The sequence below is a fragment of the Myxocyprinus asiaticus genome, chromosome 39 (genome assembly GCF_019703515.2).
Source record: "Myxocyprinus asiaticus isolate MX2 ecotype Aquarium Trade chromosome 39, UBuf_Myxa_2, whole genome shotgun sequence".
NCBI classification, from domain to species: domain Eukaryota; kingdom Metazoa; phylum Chordata; class Actinopteri; order Cypriniformes; family Catostomidae; genus Myxocyprinus; species Myxocyprinus asiaticus.
Genome location: NC_059382.1, coordinates 41,654,575 through 41,677,686, shown reverse-complemented (window position 1 = coordinate 41,677,686; position 23,112 = coordinate 41,654,575). Strand labels below are relative to the sequence as shown.

Here is a 23,112-nt window from a genome sequence, read left to right as displayed (position 1 = left end):
ACTATATATTCTGATTTACAACTATATATTCTGGATTTACAACTATATATTTGGATTTATATTTACATATTCAGGATTTACAACTTTATATTCAGATTTATATTTATACATTCAGACTTACAACTATATATTCAGGATTTACAACTATATATTCTGATTTACAACTATATATTCTGGATTTACAACTATATATTCAGATTTATATTTATACATTCAGACTCACAACTATATATTAGGATTTATATTATATATTCAGATTTATAACTATATATTCTGATTTACAACTATATATTCTGGATTTACAGCTATATATTTGGATTTATATTTATATATTCAGATTTGCAACTATATATTCATATTTATATTTATACATTCAGACTTGCAACTATATATTCAGGATTTACAACTATATATTCTGATTTACAACTATATATTCTGGATTTACAACTATATATTTGGATTTATATTTACATATTCAGGATTTACAACTTTATATTCAGATTTATATTTATACATTCAGACTTACAACTATATATTCGGATTTATATTATATATTCAGATTTACAACTATATATTCAGATTTATATTTATATATTCAGATTTACAACTATATATTCAGATTTATATTTATATATTCAGATTTACAACTATATATTCAGATTTATATTTATTCATTCAGACTTGCAACTATATATTCAGGATTTACAACTATATATTTGGATTTATATTTACATATTCAGGATTTATATTTACATATTCAGGATTTGCAACTATATATTCATATTTATATTTATACATTTAGACTTGCAACTATATATTCAGGATTTACAACTATATATTTGGATTTATATTTAAATATTCAGATTTACAACTATATATTCATATTTATATTTATACATTCAGACTTGCAACAATATATTAAGGATTTACAACTATATATTCAGATTTATATTTATACATACAGACTTGCAACTATATATTCAGGATTTACAACTATATATTTGGATTAATATTTACATATTCAGGATTTATATTTACATATTCAGGATTTACAACTATATATTCATATTTATATTTGTACATTCAGACTTGCAACTATATATTCTGATTTACAGCTATATATTTGGATTTATATTTACATATTCAGGATTTACAACTATATATTCAGATTTATATTTATACATTCAGACTTGCAACTATATATTCAGGATTTACAACTATATATTTGGATTTATATTTATACATTCAGACTTACAACTATATATTCTGGATTTACAACTATATATTTGGATTTGTTTTTATATATTCAGATTTACAACAATATATTCTGGATTTACAACTATATATTCGGATTTATATTATATATTCAGATTTACAACTATGTATTCGGATTTACAACTATATATTCGGAATTATAACAATATATTCAGAATGACAACTATATATTCAGAATTACTAGTATATATTCTGAATTACAACTATATATTCAGATTTACAAGTATATTCTGATTTACAGTTGAAGTCAGAAGTTTACATACACTTAGGTTGAAGTCATTAAAACTCATTTTTTAACCACTCCACAGATTTCATTTTAGCAAACTATAGTTTTGGCAAGTAGGCCTGTCACAATAACTACTTTTTTTGGACGATATATTGTCCCAGAAATAATTCCGATAAATGATATTATTCTCATTTTAAGACAATTTTATGCCACTGATATAATGATAATGTAATAGCATAATAATGCAAGTACACCCTTTCAAAGAGCAATTAACTTTTAATTCTTAAGAATATTCAGACATTGTATCTGCGGTTTTTGTTCCCAGCTCTGAAAACTGGATGTGATGGTTGTTTTCAATGAGCTTTTAGGTTAGTTGTATTGCCACGTTTCGTTACCACTGTTTTTAAACAAGTTCGACATACCGGCTCGTTCACGTTAATGGGCTCTCCTCTCTCATTCAGCCAAAATGTTCCCACACCGGAGCTGTGGAATGCGGCTTTGAAACCAAGTCCATTTTATCTTCCAAACTTTCTGGCTGGAATTATGCAGTCTTTGGGGAAAACACCTATTAAAACACATAATAGCCTCGAGTAACATGTAATCTTCAGCTGTTGCTGTCCACTCTGTGTGTGTGGAGGAGCTGCCTAAGCCCCACCTCCGATGAGAGGACAGAAGCAGCGCGACTGGCTAAAATGTTGGTGATATTCATTTTTATGTAAACAAACACGCATGTAAACACAATGGGCAATATCGAGGTCAGCAAAAATGATCGAGGTCATGTCCATATTTCATACGATAAGTTGATAATTGGGCTGCAACTAATGACTATTTTGATAATAGACTAATCTTACGATTATTAGAAAGATTATTTGACTCTTCGGCGATTATTGCAACAATTAATCATTAGCTCTTAACCGATTATTCAGCTTGTGCCCCGACTTAAAACGTTGTATTAAACATGCTTGCTAACAATAAAGAGGACACAATCATCTTTTAAAAATACCTCTAAATGACATTCACTGAATTAAAGGGAAAAAAATACTTTTTATTAAGTTTAATTCAGTAAAAAAAAAAAAAAAATTCACTTCAAAAAAATCCTATTATTATCAAGTGTTTTTGTCTTGTTTTCCATTTAAAATTTAAAATCCTTAAAACAAGATATATTTACTTGAGAAGCAACATATAAGATATTTAGACTTGCTTTAAGAGAATATATCTTAAATATAAGTGTATTTTATATATGTGTATTTTTTCATTTGGTTATACTTCTGCGAGTGCAGTGTAGGGCTTTACTGGTTGTTTAGATCAGTGTTACTATCAGAAATAATTAATAATTATTTCTGTAGTTATTAATTAATATTTAGATTAATCAATTGAATCTAACTCATTAAAACCTCATATGGGGCTCCAGTAAATGTAGTGTGCTACGTTTAGGAGCGGGTTTGGTTATTAGCAATAATTAATAATTATCAAAGACAATTATTAATTATTAAAATCAATAGAACATTGATGAGAATCAATGTTAGCTTTTTTAAATCCTTTAAATCAACAATTATCAAAGATAATCGTTAATTGTTAACATCGATGAAACAATTAAAATTAACACTAGCTTATTGATCATTCAAATTCAACAATCATCAAAGATAATTATCAAAAATCAATAGAATATTAATAAGGATTAACATTGATGGGGCACCACCCTGGAATCAGGGACTAATAACCAAATAGTAAAACAGTCTCAATATTACATTGTTTTCTTAGGAAAATCGACATCCGAAGAATATCGATTTTCGGGGAAAAAAAACAATGAATGAAGGCTTGAATCCGAGCACTGACATCCCGTCAGCATGACAAAGGCGTATGCAAAACAAACCAAAACACTTCTCTTTGTAATATAAACAAAGTTTATTTATGCAGTAATATCAATTAATAATTAATACAATGCAGTCAATAAACTTCTGACTTACAACTACAAACTAAACAGTGATATGATTAGATATGGAAATAAAAATAATTCTATAACACATAAGGTGTGTGTGTGTGTGTGTGTGTGTGTGTGTGTGTGGTTAGTACGAGAGAGATAGAGAATTAATTAATTGACAGCCCTAAAGCTGATTTCGCGATAGTGGGAGAGAAAACAACTGTCAGTTTATCACTCAGAGACGCGGTGGACGGCTCGCAAAAGTCCTGCGTTATTTGACTCTTTAATGGATAAACTCAGTTTACCTGTCTCACCCGCGATGGCGAAATTGCACAACAATCCAATTTGGTTGGACCACAATACAGCAAAACAAATTTGTGATAATTAATACCCTGAGTATTAATAATGAGTGGACATGGCGGTCCGTAAACTGTACAAGCAAAAACCTTGAAACACAAGAATAACACACTATAATATTCTATCTCTGCCCAGGCGTAAATCTCTTACTTGAATCGCATGAGGACGTAGAATGTGTGTTCATCCGTCCTTTAACTTTGACCCGGTTCCTTGAGGCTCGGGTGATGACGGGAGGCCGTTTCCTCGCTCTGTCGGCGGGCGGTACGGCTGTTGATTCTCGGCGGGCTGGAGAAATCAGAAATGTCGACTTGATTGAAGATGGAAGAGAAATCTTTAATCTCTTCACTTCTGTAGGCAAACGGTTGAAGATGTGGATTGCTCGGCGGTCTCCTTTGGATCCGTTAGAGTGTTCGGTTGAACACAGAGTAATCTCAACTCATCCAGCGAGATGGAGATTGTATGGCTACAGTTTCAAGTCGGACGTTACTTCCTTGTGCCACGAGGTTGCACCGGAGAGCAGCGAAGAGCTGCGTCCACACGCTGCAAACAAAGTTGCTGGAAGCAACTCACGAAAGCATTTCAGAGGTATTTCAACTCCTGATGATGTCATGTTTGAGGTGACGTTCTGTTGTGTGCCTCATCCAATAGGAGTTGAGAGTTTGATCCTTTAGTGAGCAAGGCTTCATGGATTTGTTGTCTGTTTTGGACTCCCTTTGTTTGATTTTGGCACGATTTGTATCAGTAAGATTTACGACTTGGAAGGTGGGGGCTTGAGTTAGGTTTTTACGACTGTGTTAGGCCTGCCTTTGTCTTCTATCTGAATACATGAGGCCCAACAGCAGTAAAGACAAAATATACTTGTATTCAAGATCTATTCTCTAAAAGCAAATCTAAATATCTTATATGCTGCTTCTCAGGTGAATGCATCTTTTTTTTAAAGGATTTTTAGAATATATTTTAATATTATATTCAACATTCTCAGATAATATTTTTTCTGCAGTATATCTGCTAAAGTAAATGTACATTGTTTTAAAGGAGTTTTAGATATTTATATTGGAAAACAAGCCAAAACAAAAACAAATCAAAAACATATTTTGTTGCGGTGTATAATGGGGTGAAGACTAACCTTTCTCACCTTTCTGTTCACTTCAATCCATCTCTAACTCTCTCTTATTAATAAAGCTGCTTATTGACAATTTTCTTCACGATAATAAACACAGTGACACATATATTATGATTCAATAACTTGCGAGCCATCACGTTATAATCTAGCTGCAGCAAGCGCGCATGAGGGATGAGCGTCCGGTTACAGAGTGTGCATCAGCCGGTGCAGTTTCAATCTCTCCCCCTTAGATCGGGACATTCACACAACTCATAGAAGAGGCGTTGGCCGCACAGAGAAATACCAGTAGGGAGTTTGTAGTTATTTACATGATCTGCTTTCATATTATTTGAACTTTAATAAAGCTATAGTTCATTAAATATAACTGCATTTAAAATGTAACGCCGAGGTGTTTCCTTTAAAGACACTCGACGCACAAGTTTTGCTCCAGCTCCCCTTATTCCACAATGAGAGTGCTTCCGTATTTACTTATTTTGTATTTTTGCCTTATAATTCCCTCATACTTTGCGATCTAAATCACCTGAAGCTGTTTGGAAAGTTTAGAGTGCATCTGGACTGTAAGCTGCTTAATTCTTCCTCTCCTCAGTCAGACGCGAGCTGCAGTGCTGCTCTCACGCATCATCATGTAGGTGCTACTGGTTGTTTAAATCAGTTTTACTATCAGAAATAATCAATAATTAATTGTTATTAATTATGGAATAATCAAATAACAATTAAATAACTAAATACTAATTAAATAGAATTTAATTCATTAAACTCTATTCTTGGGGCACCACTCTTTGAAAAGAGAAAAATGATAGCAAGTTACTGATTGAGTCTCATTAAACAAAATCTACCCTGTAGGTTGAGTATCTTAATTGTTAATCAAAATAATCAAAAAGGGGAAAAACTAGTTAAATTATTGGTATATAAATCTAATTGTAATCTAGTTACAGTTAGTTTCTAACACCAATAAAATAATAGTACTCTGAGGTAACTTGGGAGTTCTTCACGTGGCAAAGGTTGGCTTCAACACAATATTCAAACAAAAAAACAAACAGGAGTACTTATTATAATATTTCAAGATTTATTATAATCAAGCAGTAGTGAACACAGCCAATACTATCCGAATATAATCCAAAAATAAAATCAAGGATATCCTAAACTAACAGTGGAGCTATATGCTAGTGTGTGTGTGTGTGTGTGTGTGTGTGTGTGTGTCCAGGTGTGGTAACAAAGGAATCAAAATGGAGGATCAGGTTCAAAATGGAGGGTTAAATCCAAAATGGAGCTGATACCACGTGCGGGTGGAAATGAGCGGACACACAAAGGAACTGACGAAACAGGCGGGAGAATTTGGTTCACCAGCCTGAGTCGAACACAAACCGAGGCGCCGCTCACTCAATGAATATCAGTGAGAGAGAGAGAATGAGAGCGAGAGAGAGAGGAAAAATGCATGCAGTTTAGTTAAGGGTAACCGCGGGACTGAATTACTAGTTCAAATCACTCAACAAAACAAACGTAACCCCAAAAGAAACTAAAACAAATGTCCCCACTTGAAACAGCGAGCAGAGTTTAACATACAAATATATATATATTCAAAACATCAGCATTTAGAATCAAAAATACGATTTAGATTCACAAGACAAATCACAGTTTCTAAACTAAATCTGCCCAGATATCAAGCCTTACTTGGGAAATCCTGTGTGATTTCAGTAGGTTTGTCCGTTGAATTCCTGTTGCATTGAGCGGTCAGGAGAAATGGTCTGGATGGTTCCTTGTCTTACGCTCGTCAGCGGAAAGACACGTCTCTGCTTTATTCTTCGGATCCAGCGATGGAGAAGAAAGCAGAAAATAGTCAACGTTGAATGAAAAAGAGGGAGAAGGGAAACTGGTCGCCTTTCCGTTTTTCAAAATAAATTCACTGTTGCTTTACAGTGAAACTGAACCGGTTGATATAAGTATACTATAAGACTTGAACAAAGCTAAGTTAATCTTACTCTACCGTGGCCAAATGGTGAGGTTAGAAAAACGTGGTCTCTTTGTTCTCAGTCCAAACGGAGGGAAAACTCCTTCAGTACGTGCACAGTACAGATGTCCCTTAACAGCCAGGCAAAGCTTAGCACAGAGAGGCCGAACTTCATCTGTCCGCGGGTTTTGTTGACGAGATGACGTCATCGGTCGTAGGCCGCTCGACCAATGGCGTTTGAGACTGGGTCCATGGGCGGGACTTCACATCCAGTTGTGAATTTGTGAAGGATCCTGGGAAACTGAGTTTAATGTCTCTCCTTTTGATCATAGAACAAAGGGCCATGTGGTCTCTGCTGCCATTTTAAGTGGGCCAAGGCCCTACAATCATTAGAGTTTAATGTGATCTCATGTTACGTTAAATGAGATCAAACGACTATTCGACAACGAAAATTTTTGTTGACAATTTTTTACTGTCAACGTTGTTGATAACGCTGACTAATCATTTCAGCCCTACATCATACCACACAGGAAGGAGACACATAGAGATGAACGTAGTTTAGTGCGAAATGTGCAAATCAATCCCAGAACAACAGCAAAGGACCTTGTGAGAAGCTGGAGGAAACAGGTAGACAAGTATCTATATCCACAGTAAAACGAGTCCTATATCGACATAACCTGAAAGGCTGCTCAGCAAGGAAGAAGTCGATGCTCCAAAACCACCATAAAAAACACAGACTACAGTTTGCAAGTGCACATGGGGACAAAGATCTTACTTTTGGAGAAATGTGCACAGGAATACTAGATTGTGATTGTTGAAGGCAGCATTTTTGTATAATCATCACTAACTGACTATTGTTTCAGGCAAGTGTTTTCCTACATAGCTGTTCATTTCATGTCTGCTCTGCTCTTCTCACATAATAAAATAATTTACACTCAAATCAATTTATTTATTAGTAATATTATTATTAAGCGAGATAATGAACAGTCAATCCTTATTGCAAAATAAGCATTTGATCCTCTGTACTAAGGTGCAGGGTTGTGCACCATGCAGAATTGAATTTAAGCTGCACTATGTAAGTTTTTTGGTTAAAAATGAACAAACTGCCATTATTAATTGAGTACATAAACAATCAGTGTTCAAAACAATGTCCATATTCCAACTCACTGTGGTGTACCTATAAAAATTAAATTTTGAGCTGTCGGGTCGGATTTGCCGCAAAATCGCTGGCTTATGTCATTCATCCTTATGTCATTACGTCATGTCCGTAAACACAGGAAAGAAGTACCGGCTGTCACATTTTCCAGCTGGGGAAGCTACACTGTTCAGTTCAGTCAGTCACACTAATGCCATTCAGGACAGCATCACTGCAGTCTGCATGGATGTTAATCTGTTATCCGTTTGGTGCAGGTGAAGTTGTTTATCTGCTATAATGCTCGAATATGTTGTCTGGTAGTGTTGTTGAAGCTGATATTGCTTGTCATGCTTGTATGAATCGAACATTACTTGTGTGTTAACCAATCACAACGTATCTACGTTGTCGGGGGAAGTCAAGGTGACATGTTTACTAAAATGTATGACTTCTGAAATTTACTTCTTGTAATTGTTATATTGCATATTTAAGCTTCTTATATTCATGTTTAATAAAGTATATTGTATTCCCATCATTATTGAATCCTCGTTTTATCTTTTTAGTTTACTATGTTATTGTGTGTATTGCGTAGATATACTATTGTAGTATTACGGTTCACTTGCATTATCAACCGAGTTTTAGTTCATATTTGCTATTAACCGATGTTGCCCTAAAGCTCGATAACACTGATTATTTTTCAGAGTGACTATTTACACACAGATGTAACCCCAATAGTCTATTGGCAATATAGAAATATACAACAAATTGCGTTGAGTGTCGTGGGGTGCCTTTGCCTGTGTCTGTACGACCAAGGTTTGGTTCCGCACTTGGCACTTTATTTTTCCCCTTCTGTTTCTTGTCACCACTCTTAATATTTTTTTTAATACTACTTATAATACATACAAAATTTATATAAAGATAGTTTTACTTTAGTAATTTAGTAGTAACCATGTTTTTTGGTGGAAAATATAGATTTAACAATGGTGTTACTACAGTAATATGGTGTAAATAAAGTAACCATGTTTAATTTTTTTGTTATAATTATTTTACTACAAAATACCATGGTGATACTATGATTATTTTATCTCTAGGGGAGTTCAGAACAGATCAGTTTTCCAATCAGTTTAGTGTATTATTTAGGACTTTATTGAAATCTTTTAACACTTTTTAAGCACATCAAGACATTTTTCTAGAAACTTTTTTTTAACAGACATAAGTTTTAACATCCAGAGCATCAGCGAGGTGTTTAAATCTTTAGTTTGAGCTGAAAAAGGTGCAGTGGGGACTCACATGTTGCCAGGCAACATCAAACATGATCCATTAGATTAGCAACATACATTGAAAAACTATATTTATAAAAAATAAATGTAACAAAAACAAACAATTTTATAGAGCTGAGTCGAAAGCATACTGATAAACAGCTGCAATTACCTAAATAATTTATTTAAAATAATTTATTTATTTATTTATTTATTTAACTGCTTAATTCATATGAACTGACCAAACGAATCACCAGGACACATCATTTTTAAAAAAATCGACTACTGTCCCGTGCAACCGCATTTGCGCGCAAGTACGCAGGGTTATCTCAGTCAATGGGCAACAATAGGTCATTTTGGCTACTTGTTTTTCTGTTCTTATGATGTTGGCTTACATTAATGTCACTATTTAGACCTAAGCCTACTGAGCATGTCCACACTAATAACAAACAAACTCAGTAGGGCTTTATTTTTAATATATTAATTAATTCTGGCATTCTGTCTATTCATTTCAATAGCTGCCTGTCCTATGCAGGGTGGCGGGTAGTGCTGGAGACTATCCCAGCTGTCTCTAGCCGAGGGCAGGGACACACCCTGGACAGGTGGCCAGACCATCACAGGGCAAAACACACAGACATACACATACAAATTCACACTCTAACTCACACCTACGGGCAATTTAGGGTTTCCAATTAACTGAACCTGCATGTTTTTGGACTTGTAGGGGAAATTGGAGCACCTAGAGGAAACCTATGCGAACACGGGGAGAACATGCAACTCCACTCAGAAAGGACCAGTTGAGCCAGGACTTGAACCTGGGACCTACTTGCTATGAGGCGACAGTGCTACTCAGTGAATTCTGGCAGTTTGTTGATCATTTACACTGACTTTATATTGTCGCATAATATTTGGGCGCAGTGTTTCAGTGAAAAAAAGACATTCAGATTTCAAGCTCAAACTGATAATGCTTTGTTAATTTGCGCTGATCATATCGTAGATGAACAAGATCGAATCTCCTGCCTCGCTAATTTTATTTATTTTTTGTCTTGCATCATTCTGCTGTTCAAGCAAATTCATGTTCATTATTTATACGTCACGGAGCTCGTTGTTTTGGTTCACTCAGCAGCATCATCACAATACAATGTGACAAATAGCAATAATGTTTCACACTTTTGTGAACTACACTCACGCTATTGTACTGTATAATGTAATTAAGTTCAATCATAAACTGTATCGTGTAATCGTGAAAGTTGCCGCCCTATGCCCCTGTACCACCCATGATTTTACCTATGAATGAATGAACTTTACATTCATACAGCACTTTTCTGACACTACTCTCAAAAGCACTTTACACAGTAAACAGAAGACTCTCCTCAACCACCACCAGTGTGCAGCATCCACCTGGATGATGTGACACAGCCATAGTGCACCAGTACACTCACCACACACCAGCTATTGGTGGAGAGGAGAGAGTAGAGTTATAGAGCCAATTAGTGGATGGGGATTATTAGGAGGCCATGATTGAGAAGGGCCAGTGGGGGGAATTCGGACAGGACACCGGGGTCACACCCCTATTCTTTACGAGAAGTTTAAAAATGTATTTTTTAATGACCACAGAGAGTCAGGACCTCAGTTTAGTGTCTCATCCGAAGGACGGTGCCTTTTTACAGTATAGTGTCCTCGTGGGCCGGGTGTGATGGGCCGGCAACTGGACCAGAAAGTCCAGGGGCAGCTTTTAGTCCCACTGTCCATAAGACTTTTCCCAGTGGGCCAGCCGCAAAACGGGGCCAAATGGGGCCGAACGGGCGGTGATAAGCTAAAAGGGGTGCTGCGTTATGCTGAACAGGCCGCAAGTGCCTGTAGAGGGCTGCAAAACAGTGCCGCGATATGCAGAAAAGGACAGCGACAACCCAACCCAATAGATAATAAATGTAATAAATAATGTTTGAAATGCCACCAACAAAAATCTGCATTGAATTCATTTCACTATATTTAATATTTTATTAATATATTTATATTTTCATTTTATGGACAATGGTGTGCTAATTTACACAGTATGTCATATAATACACACAATTCCATTTTTTATCTTTTTATTTTTATGAACTTATCTGAAAACAATGTGGTGGATTATTTTTGTGCAATATTGCAAAATGTAAATCTGTTTTGACTGTTAATATTACTTTAAGTTTAGAGAAATATGTCTAATCAGTAAAAAAATATTCTACCAACCAGGGTAATTTTATGAATTAGTATAAAGGCATAATTATTAAAAAGATAATAAATAAATAATGTAATTATTTGTCAAAAAATTCAATTAAAATTCCAACTCAAGTTGAAAGAGAGCCAATTGTGAAATTCAGAATTTTTGCCCAACCTTGCTAAGATGATTGGTGTGCAGTTGTTTTTGGAGGGTTCTAGAGTGTGTTGTCTGTGGCATTATATTTGAGGTGAAATGATTTGAATCTTCATTTCCTGATATACTGGTGCACTTACATGATACCAAAGTGTGTCGCCCAGCTGCCTGTGACAGCCAGTAAGAGTTGAGTGACTGTCACAGATACACCTGTTCCCTTGACAAACACCAGCAATGGCTCTGACATGCTGCACTGCACAATCCACATGCTGTACACACCAAAAACACATTTATGGAACAAATCCTCATAGTGTGGTGCTGTTAGTGCATTTGTGTTGAGTGTTGCATATCTAACACTTTGACACTTCTGCAAGTGTTTTCATTCATTCATTTGGTTTGATTTCTTATGTACTGACTTTGAAAGGGCAAAATCTATAGTGCCGATCCCGATGTCCAGCTCACCACGAAACTCTGGGAGTTCAGTAGTCTTCAGTGTGTTTACAATCCAGACTGACATCAGCTGAGACACTAGAAGAAAAAAAACACACATACAGCAGCATGTTTAACATCACGTGTAAACATATGCAAGACAGCAAAACCTTAACTCAGATACAGTTTTTCCAATTCCTCCAAACTATTGTCAGTTCTTTCAAAACAATTCACACATCCAACGAAGCACACTCTTAAGTTTGCAGAATATTGAAACACTGTATTTGTTGCTGATAATGCATTTAACAGTACTTTCTTGTAATTAAATATTGAATACTGAATATTCAGAATTTTATTGTAAAATCAAAATGCCACAAATTGCTGTAAAATATTAATAATAATAACAATATCGCACTGCATTATGATAATAGTGGGAACTTTTACATATTTACAATGATATTCCCCCAGCTGGTACAGTTGTGTTATAGAACACAATTTGTCGCACTGTGTTACATGGAGAAATTTTAGCGATTAACTCTAAAGTTGGATCATTAATGTATAGTTCTGTACATGAAAATAAAGGAATAATATATGTTTACATAAATAATTGGGGAGGGATGTTTGCAATGCTTAGTCTTTTTGGTTGTTATTGGTTCTTATCTCTAATTAAATTTGTGTATACCGGTAAATTGTAAACTAGGCATGCACAGACATCTAACCTCGGCATATAAAACTCAACAGCAGTGACAATTAACAAGCATTGTATATAAAAAAAATAAAAATAACAAATAAAAAAAATTATAATTGTGAATCTACAGCACTGCTACTACACAGTAATTTCCCGGTCCTGTTCACTGTTAAGTCACAGTATACAGTTGTCTTTTAATTGTTAGCATATACTACAACTGTGTTTGTGTATGTATATATATATATATATATTAGGGGTGTAACGGTACATGTATTCATCCCAAAACATCATGGTACTGATGTCATGGTTCGGTGCATGCAGTCAGACGAAGAACACATCCGAGTCAGTCACAGGCGATCCACTCCAATCCAGAAGGGGGCGCGCGTGATAATGTCATACTGTTTGCTAACCGCCACAACAGGAAAAAGAGTGGAAGAAGAGACCATCTATGCACCAACCCAAAACAAGAATGGCTTCTCCTAATGCACAAGTTTTATTTTTCATTATTCTATTTATTTTGTACTTTTATAACACAAGAGATGCTTTTCAGTTTTGTAGCTGATTGTGACCAAATACCTTTTGTTTTTTATCAACCCTACAAAAAAATATGGCCTATGCAAGAGTGCATTCTGTTTACTGCTTAGTGCTTAATACACTAAAGGAGGCTGTACTGTACCACCTACCTCAGGGGGGACTAAATGCCGCTAGGTGGAACAAACTGTATTTTGCACTACTGTCTGTTCAAAATAAATGAAAAGAAACCTAGCATTTGGGATTTATTGCTTTTTCCTGTTGTACCGAACTCGTATCGAACCATGACCCCACAACCGAGGTACATACCGAACCGTGACTTCTGTGTACCGTTACACCCCAATATATATATATATATATATATATATACACACATACACATACTGGCGGCCAAAAGTTTGGCATAATGTACAGATTTTGCTCTTATGGAAAGTAATTGGTACTTTTATTCACCAAAATGGCATTCAACTGATCACAATGTATAGTCAGGACATTAATAACGTGACAAATTACTATTAAAATTTTAAAAACATGTTGGAAACGCCTTGTTGATGAGAGAGGTCAACAGAGAATGACCAGACTGGTTTGAACTGACAAAATCTACGGTAACTCAGATAACCGCTCTGTACAATTGTGGTGAGAAGAATATCATCTCTGAATGCTGTTCTGAGATGCGGGTTGGTGCTGTTTTGGTGGCACGAGAGGGACCTACACAATATCAGGCAGGTGGTTTTAATGTTGTGGCTTATCGGTGTGTGTGTGTGTATATATATATATATATATATGTATGTATGTATGTGTGTGTGTGTGTGTGTGTGTGTGTGTGTGTGTGTGCTTATTTTGTTGTTTTTAAATTATATTCCTTTAAAGTTACAGTGGTTGGTGTGAATTAGTTTAAAGCTCAAGTTCTTTGAAAACACATGTGGACTGATAGTTCAGGGGCTGTGCGCTCGACTCTCATATCAACTACAAATACTGCCAGATCCATGATAACAGTTACGAGTGTTTCTTAATTGGGTATGCAATGCACATTATCCATCAATATGTCCATGTTAACTTCAGTGCCTCAGGTTCACAATATGATGGTCTTGCCAGATTATGACATTGTATAAAATCTGAACGTCTCTTTCTGCCGAAAAACTGCTCCCAAATATTATGCGACATTATAAAATCATCAGTTCAATTGAATGAACAACAAACTCCCAGAATTAATAAAGCCCTACTGAGTTTGTTTGTTATTAGTGTGGACATGCTCAGTAGGCTTAGGTCTAAATAGTGACATTAATGTAAGCCAACATCATAAGAACAGAAAAACAAGTAGCCAAAATAACCTATTGCTGCCCATTGACTGAGATAACCCTGCGTACTTGCGCGCAAATGCGGTTGCACGGGACAGTAGTCGATTTTTAAAAAAATGATGTGTTCTGGTGATTCGTTTGGACAGTTCATATAAATTAAACAGTTAAATAAAAAAACATAGATTCTCTTTAGCCCTTTAAAGTGAACTGCGCTGTCATACTTTTTTTAATACAATTATTTAGGTCATGAAAAATCATACATAATTTATGAGTTGGCTATTTCGTATAGTCTCGCATGATGTTGTTTGCATAAACTCGTACGACTTCATCACGGATCACCAGGATCACCCGGATGTGTAATGCGGAAATAAGCGTGAGTTCCGCGTGCAAGGCGTTAAGGACAAACTTATTGATATTATGCCCTTACCCAAACCCCTTATCTAAACCTAACCGATCAGTAGAGTGTGTAAACCTGATAGGAAGCTGTTATGTGTGACAGAAGCAAGTGACTGTTGTGTATTAGATGGAAGCAATGTCCAGCGACGTCATTGGCTGTAGTAAAATTCATAGGAATATAGTGCAGTCGCATGATATCATACGAATTAGCCAAATTTAGAAAAATCCTGACGATTTCGCCGTGAGAGTGTGTTGGTCATTGCAGCTGTTTATCAGTATTTTTTTTTTTTTTTTTTTACTCAGTTATATAAAATTGTGTGTTTTGTTACATTTATTTTTTATAAATATATTTTTACAATGTATGTTGCTAATCTAATGGATCATGTTTGATCTTGCCTGGCATCATGTTATTACATGTAGAGTAAAACTCAAATGCATGTTTTGAGACAAATATTATACAAATAAGGTGGTCACAATACTTCCAGCCTAATTCATGAAATGGAAAATTGCATTTCTTATTAAAAATATTTACAATATTTCATTTGATGATAATACTCCCATAAAGACTTATTCTGTTCACTTTTTCTTCAGTTTTTATTGCCAGATGAATATCACATAATTTGACACAATGGTATACATATGAATGGATTTATTCACATTTGATAATCCTCTTTAAAAACAGAAAATATGGGCGAGCCTATCAGCACAGGTTTAGAGACAAGAAAGCACAGGTTTAGAGACTTGACCGTTTTGGAAGTTACAATTGTTTGAATATGAGGTCTAGTGATGCTCGCTCATAACGTCTGTGCATATGTATAAAAAATACTTACAAATGATAATTATCTCTAATGAAATGTGAATGAATAAATGCAAACAAAACCTCTCCGATCTGTGTGCGTCCTCATGAACGCTGAATGCTGCAGGAAAGTCTTTATCATGCATCTCAATTGCAGCGTCTAGCCAGCAAATTAATTTTGTGGTGTTTTTACGTTTGTTGTTGTTCTTCTTCTTCTTCTTACTCTTTTTCTTCTCTTTTATGGCGGTTGACTTTCGTTACATTGGGAGAAAGAGCTTTGTGGCATTAAGCTCTGGCCTGTTGAAATTCTAAGGTTATAGTGTCCCTTAGCGGTTAAGATCTGCTAATGACACATTCATGCTGTGATCGCGGCAGAATGTCACATATTCCCTGTTTTTTGTCTTGATTTTTATGTTGCAATTCTGGTTTAGTTCCCTGTTCCTGTTTCCTGTTAGTTTTGTAGTCCTTTGCAGTTTCTTTTCATGATTGGTTTTCGCCTGATTGTTTCCCCAGGTGTTCCTCGTATCTTTGTTTTCCCTTGTGTATTTAAGCCCTTGTTTTCCCCTGGTTTCTTTGTCAGTCTTCATCTGTGTTATGCTGTGCTTTGTTCCCTGTGTTTTGTTTCATTATGTTCTGAGTTACCTGGTTTACTTTTGTTTTATTAAAAAAGGCTGCATTTAGATCCTCATTCCTCTCCTGTCTCGTCACAGAAAGACTGACTAAGAAACGGATCTAGCGGCCGTCAGGATTCTACTCCTTCAGCAAGGGAACCGTCCAGTTGAGGATCACGCCCGTGAGTTTTTAGAGCTGGCAAATGTAGTGCACTATCCAGACCGCTCTCTGGTGGTTTTCTTCCGGGCCGGTCTGAATAGTGCACTGAGGGAACTCATGCCTCCGGCTGATCCTCACTGGACGCTCGGCGATTATGTGGAGAAGGCTCTGGAACTTAGCGGTTCCCCTTATACAGTGGATTATGGCAGGAATCCTGGGAAACCTGCGTCCATGGCCCCTGTCTTGAAGCCTTCCACGGCCCCTGTCTCCAAGTTGCATGATCTGCCACTGATGTCAGTGCGTAGGACCATGAATACCCTACCTCAATAATTGTCTGCACCAAAGCCTGCCACGGTCAACGAGCCAGCGCCAACGCCTGCAAAGGTCAATGAGCCAACGTCCATGCCTGCCACGGCCAACGAGTTGCCAGCCTCGTCTGTCCCAGAGCCAGCGTTGCCAGCCTCGCCCGTCCCAGAGCCAGCGTTGCCAACTTTGGTCATCCAGAGGAGGAGGAAGAGAAGAAAAGTTTCCGTTCCCAAGACTCTTCTCATGTACACGACCACGGAGGTATTTTCCGAGTCTCCTCCCATGCCCATGACCACGGAGGTCATTCCCAAGTCTTATCCCATGTACACGACCACGGAGGTCGTTTCAGAGTCTCTGCCCATGCCCACGACTACGGTCAAAAAATTTTTGCATGACAAAAAAGGATGAACTCAAGTTTCGACAAGGACAACGACAAACTTTCCACTCCGGGAGTGATAACAGTGATGCGCTCGAATTCTGCATAAGTAGGATGATTCACCTGTCACCCAATTGCACCCTCCAGCAATGGACCACAGAGTTTATATAAGGTTAAACACACTGCGGCAGTTGTTAGAAAATCATCCCATATTTAGATATTAATATATCATTCGACTGCACATTCTGTGCTTGTGTGACAGACAATAACCCCACATCACTATTATATGTCATTATCCTTTCTCAGGCAACCGCGAAATACGTCCGCTTTTTGCTAAATATGGTGGATTGAACTTTATCACACATCATCACATCAAATAAATGTAGAGGATTATCCTTATATATTGAAAATCAGCTTGCTCAGTGTTGATTCCAGGCTTGCTTATTTGTGAATCAAGTCTACAGAACAACAATCTCAAAAGGATCCTCAAATGTAAAAGTACATTCATAGACACACATTCACATTCTCAAAGCACAACAGCAATAGAAAAAGGCTTGGCATTTATTTGTGCATTTGTGGATTGTGTTGTGAGCAAAGACAATAGAATACTTGTGTGTTCTGTTGCGTGTATTTGTAAATGTAGTGTGTGTGTGCATCTGGTGTGTGCATTTGTGGAAGGTTTTTGAGACTGTTTTCTTTTCATATAAAAGCATCCGTCTGACACATTAGTAGGCCTACATCAGTAATTAAAAATGGTGCAGACGGCATTATGCCAGTAGCATCGACATTTATGTTCATAGAAATAAAACAAAAATGTTGACTTTTAATGCCACTTTTTGTATTTTCTGAATGCATGTCTATTATATGTATTTTATGTACTGTATATGAATGATCTGAATTATAATATTTATTATATATTTATAATTTTAATTTATATTTTAATTACTATCACTAAATTATCTTTTTTGGGGGCCTTTCTCAGTAAATATCGATATGCGATTCACTTAATTAATCGACACACAGTCATATGAACATGTCAATTCAAAGTTAAGGAACAAAAGCAATTTAACAGACATTACAAGATGCCACAGTAAAGACTCAAATGTTATTTCAGATGAATGCAGTGTCCCTGGTGTTTTGTGTATGTGGAGATCTCATCATCTGTCAGACCCTTCTCTGACAGAGCAACTTTAAATGCAGGATACTCTGCAAGTGTGTGTTTGAACATCAACAGGAAGAAAAGAATCAGATGCATCCTTCAGTTCCTGCACACAAACATAAAATATACCCATTAAACATCTGTTGCATTAGTTTTATTACAAAACATCATTTGTCAGATATTCTCAATGAAATTATGCCAAAAGATCTCCGAGGCCTAAAAAGTCTCACATTGGAGACATGAATGTTTTTTTTTTTTTTTTTTTGCAAAAACCAACTAACCATAATTTGTCAAATATTATGAAGAAAGCTGATGGAGAACAACCTTCTCCAAAACTTTGGAGAGAAAAGAAAGTTTTGAGATGGGCCGATAATTATTTAAAACATAAGGATCAAGGTTTGCCTTTTTAAGCAAGGGCTTGACCACAGCATGTTTAAAATTGGATGGGAAAGTACCATTAATTAGACAACTGTTTACTATAGAGAGAATGCTGGGGCCAATAGTGTCCAAAGCTTCCAAAAGAAGATAAGGAGGAACTTGAAGTTTATCTTTTTTCCATTTCCTCTCAGCCTTCCGCCACTCCTGTCTAGGCGCACGAGTGTCATTATTAAGCCAGGGTTGTGCTCTAGTTTTAGGTTTCTTAATTTTAAAAGGAGCTATAGAGTCCAGGATATCAGAACAGACTGAGTTAAACATGCAAACCAGCTCATTGGAACCAAAACAGGGAGGGGGGGAAACTCAACAGTACAGGCATGTGGAGAAGGAACATAAGCATCAACAAAATGCTTGGCTGTTTCTGAATTAATAGAACGAACATGACAACCAACAGGCCTGGAGTTCAATAATGGATTAGAGAGGACAGTTTTAAACATAATGAACTTATGATCAGATAGAATCATATCTTCTATGTCTAAATTAAAAACAGGAAGGCCTAATAATAAATGTTTGACCTTGATGATGTGTAGAACCCAAAACCGACTGTGTCAAATTAAAAGCACTACAGAACAAATTTATACTCCTAAATCCCAAACTGGCATTATAAAAACCATAGGAAAATCAAGATGGAACCCATGGCGAATTCTCTCATGGGTTATTGGACTACAACTTCATCAGCTCTATTCATTGAGATGCTATAAAGTGAATTACAGTGCACTCAATGTACATGTATCAGTTTGGATGTGCACTGAAAATCAACCCATGACTATACAGTAACTTATACTTCATTTTTGAAATATTTGATTTCATTTTGTTCATGTCCACTGAGACACGTATTGAACTTGAAGTCTATGTTTAGCTGACATAAGAGCACTTCTGTCACCTCTGACTGCTGGAAAGTCACTTCCTTACATTTTACAGAAGTGAAAGACCAAGATATATTTGCTCATCTAATTTTGAGACCAGAGGGAGTTATATATTTATATAGCAATGTGTTTATGGCCACAGTGCGGTTTCAGTACTGCATTCCAACAGTTAATGTCTAAAACATAAAATTTAATAAAAAGGAGCCTTTTTATCATTTTCTAGCAATTATTGGGCCCTAATTTATGGGTGGTTTCACATATAGTACGCTTTAAGTGAACCAAACCTAGTTGGGTTAAAGTGAACCAGAAAGGGAACCAGCTGCAAATGACCTCAGTGCTTTTGGTGTTCACAGTGGACTTAAAAGAGGACCCAGTTTCTTTTTTTGGTCTTCTTCACATTAATGTGGTCTCAGACCCCTTGTTGTTCACTCCACAGCTCCTTAAGGACTCAGACCCCACTGCAGCTAGGGCTGTCCCAATTATGAAATTTGGCTGACAATATTTTTTCATAAATAATTGTGATTATTATAAGCAATTGTCATACAAATTGTCATATTTCTTAAAGTTCACGTATGCTTATGACAGATAGGCCTAGTAAGTAGTAATTTATTGATATTTAACTTGAAATAATATAATAAAACTGGGTTATAAGATTACTTTTAAGGCTTTAAGAAATATTTAATTTTTCATTAAAAATTATTGCACAATTATTCTCACATTATGTTAAGTCTGTCTGAAAAAACCTACAAGCTCTTATTTCGCATGAAGGAAAATATTTGAATTTCTATATTGATTTGAAAATATGTTTCTTTATCTATCATCTCGAGAGTAATGGAGCAAGCAGGCGTCTCCTCCTGTGTGTCATTTACATTGTGTGTATGAGCCAAGAACATTCGCCATTGCACAAATAAAATGTAAGTGAAACTATAAAAATCCTTGCCTGTATTTTTGTGGGAGTTTGGCGTGAACTTCCGTAGACGGTACGCCCATCAGAGCACTTTAAAGCGGTTCATCTTCACGTGCTGCTCTGCTCTGAATGCGGCCGGTCCGTTAATTTTAGGTGCTCAAATAATACAAGAACGGAATATGAGACACAAAAACACGTCATGGTAATCATGGTATATTTGTGTTCGCTTAAAATTCTCATATGTGGACAGTAAATTGTGACTGGAATATGAAGTATGTAATGCAGCTATGTATGGCAAGCCACGAGGTACTTATTTCATAAAATGCAAAGCGGACTGGTACCTTTTCACTTTGCACAAAGCAATCGAACCACAAAAGAACCCACAAACGATCCATTCTAAGACCACTTCCTGAGGGATCGAGGGATTTTTGCACGTACTTCACTTCTACCAGTTGATTTTGAAAAATTGTATTAATTTATTGAAACATGAAAAAATGTGACTAAATTATAATACACTTCAAATGAAACAAAAAAATAATCAAAATAACAAAGTGGTAAAAAAAAAAAAAATCATACCAAATTCCACTTTATTTTTAGAGTTTGGAGATGGACTTTGTTACCACCTGCTGGTGGAATCTCCAAACTTCAAACCAGGAACTGAGTTTAGACTTTGCGCTGAAAACAGACCTGCTTTTGACATGTCTAATTACTTATTTCTCAAGAAAATAGCAAAATGCGCTTTGTGCCACTTCATTAACATACAATACACCCGTTTGAACACATACACCCACAGATACCATCCATGAAAATTGCACTGAGAATTAGTGCAGTGAGAATTTGGATTAGACGTTGTAGCGTGGTCATAGTGCATAGTATTGTGGACTAAAATGTGGAACATCTTGTCTTTGCTTTGACACAAAATGCATTGAATGACCACATATTTGTAGTATATGTTATATTAAATACTGTATGTTGTATGGATATGCGAAGACACTATTTGTTTTTGATTTTACAGTATTCAAATTACTGAAGTTAAATTTTTTGTATGTTTAATTTACCCCATGAAAAAGTAAAGAATATTGAAAGATAAAAAGGACACTTGTACTGTTAAGTGCTGCAGTATATACACAACACATTTACAGTATATTTTATAAAGGAATTCGGTTTCTGTAAAATCCAGAATACTTCAAAGTCCATTACAAGGCAAGTCAGTCCACTCTGCGACCATTTTCCCATGCAGCTATTTTCTATGGATACAAGTGGCATGAAAGTACAGCTCCTATCCACGCCAATGGGGAAAGGCCGAAATTTTAATAATGGTTGGTCAAGATTACGATAAAAAAAAACCAAAAAACATATTTCAAATCTGAAATATTATACAACAATACAACAATAGTATCAATTTGTGCTTCTTCAGCTCAGATCATTCTAAAAACGCTATTTTTCAGGCTGGTTCAGCTAATGCTCATTCACGTTCTCGAGTTAACTGACAGGCGACCTCTGTTTGTAATAGATTATTGTTTCTTTTACCTGTAGGCGGGACTTTTTTTTCAAAATCCACCATATTGTGAGTGCCAGTTTCTTCCACTGATTTTAATAAAAGCAAATTGTCTCGATAAAAAATACTTCCTATGGATCTATAATCTAGTGTTTGTAAGGTAATTGTGTTATGAATGAAGGTATTTTTGGCAACATAGTCACATGACAACTATACTAATGTACAAACTAAGAGTTTGTACAAGATGGCAAAATTGTAAGATCTCGTACACCTTGGCTCATCTGACTTTTAGACTAACCAATCATATAGGCTTCCCTAGTTTTGTTCCAAACCCTGATATATTTTTTTTTCTTCCATAGTACACAAAATTATTTTCCCATTAAAATAATGGTTAGGTTTAGGATTTGGGTAAGGGAAAATAACTTACAGTGCACTCAAAATACATTCTTTTCCTGGACACTCAAATGCTTCTTATACGGTTTGCTTAAAAAGTTCAAAATCACTTCATCCTCCAGAATGATATAGGCAATGTCAACTTTAAACAAGGATTATCTGCCATTTGAGTAGCACTATTTATGTGCCACTATGAATATAGTAATTAAGTAATTTTTTTTACATGTATTAATTTGTTAGAATCATTTTATCTAAAGCAGCTCACAGTGCATTCTATGTGTACATTTTATTCAATGACATATTTTACACATATATGTATACACTGTTATAAATAATATGAAACTGATAGAGCATACCTCAAAACATTGAGCACAGCTATAGGTGTCTGTCAGGGAAGGAGTTTCTTTATGAATGTTTCCTTAAAATCACTTTCGAATGAACACCATTCAGTTCCTGCTTTGGGTGTGCACGTTCATGAATATTTACATTTAATCATTTAGCAGATGCTTCTATCCAAAGCATGTAACAAATTAGGAACAACTCTAGAACTTATCATAGAGGAACCAAAGTTACTGTATTGGCTGACTCAAACATCCTCAAACCATTTTAAAAACAATGAAAAGTAATGTTTATTTAAACATTTACGTATACGTTTACAGCCAACAG

General features: G+C 35.7%; 1 protein-coding gene across 6 annotated transcripts in view; it reads right to left on the bottom strand.

Moving 5' to 3' along the window:
* The window catches only part of LOC127430122 (bactericidal permeability-increasing protein-like), a 71,484-nt gene extending 48,612 nt beyond the window's left edge, over positions 1-22,872 (bottom strand). The window contains exons 1-3 of one of the 6 annotated variants that reach the window (XM_051679625.1): positions 22,803-22,872; positions 12,014-12,125; positions 11,738-11,866 (exon numbers count right to left, since the gene is read on the bottom strand). In XM_051679625.1, the coding sequence (XP_051535585.1) occupies positions 11,738-11,866; positions 12,014-12,114 (230 nt within the window). In that variant the 5' untranslated portion in view covers positions 12,115-12,125; positions 22,803-22,872. Of the gene's footprint in view, positions 1-11,737; positions 11,867-12,013; positions 14,064-22,802 lie in introns of those variants that run through there. The other 5 variants (XM_051679627.1, XM_051679628.1, XM_051679629.1 and 2 more) reach the window with 5 other exon arrangements.
* Positions 22,873-23,112: the final 240 nt, after the last annotated feature.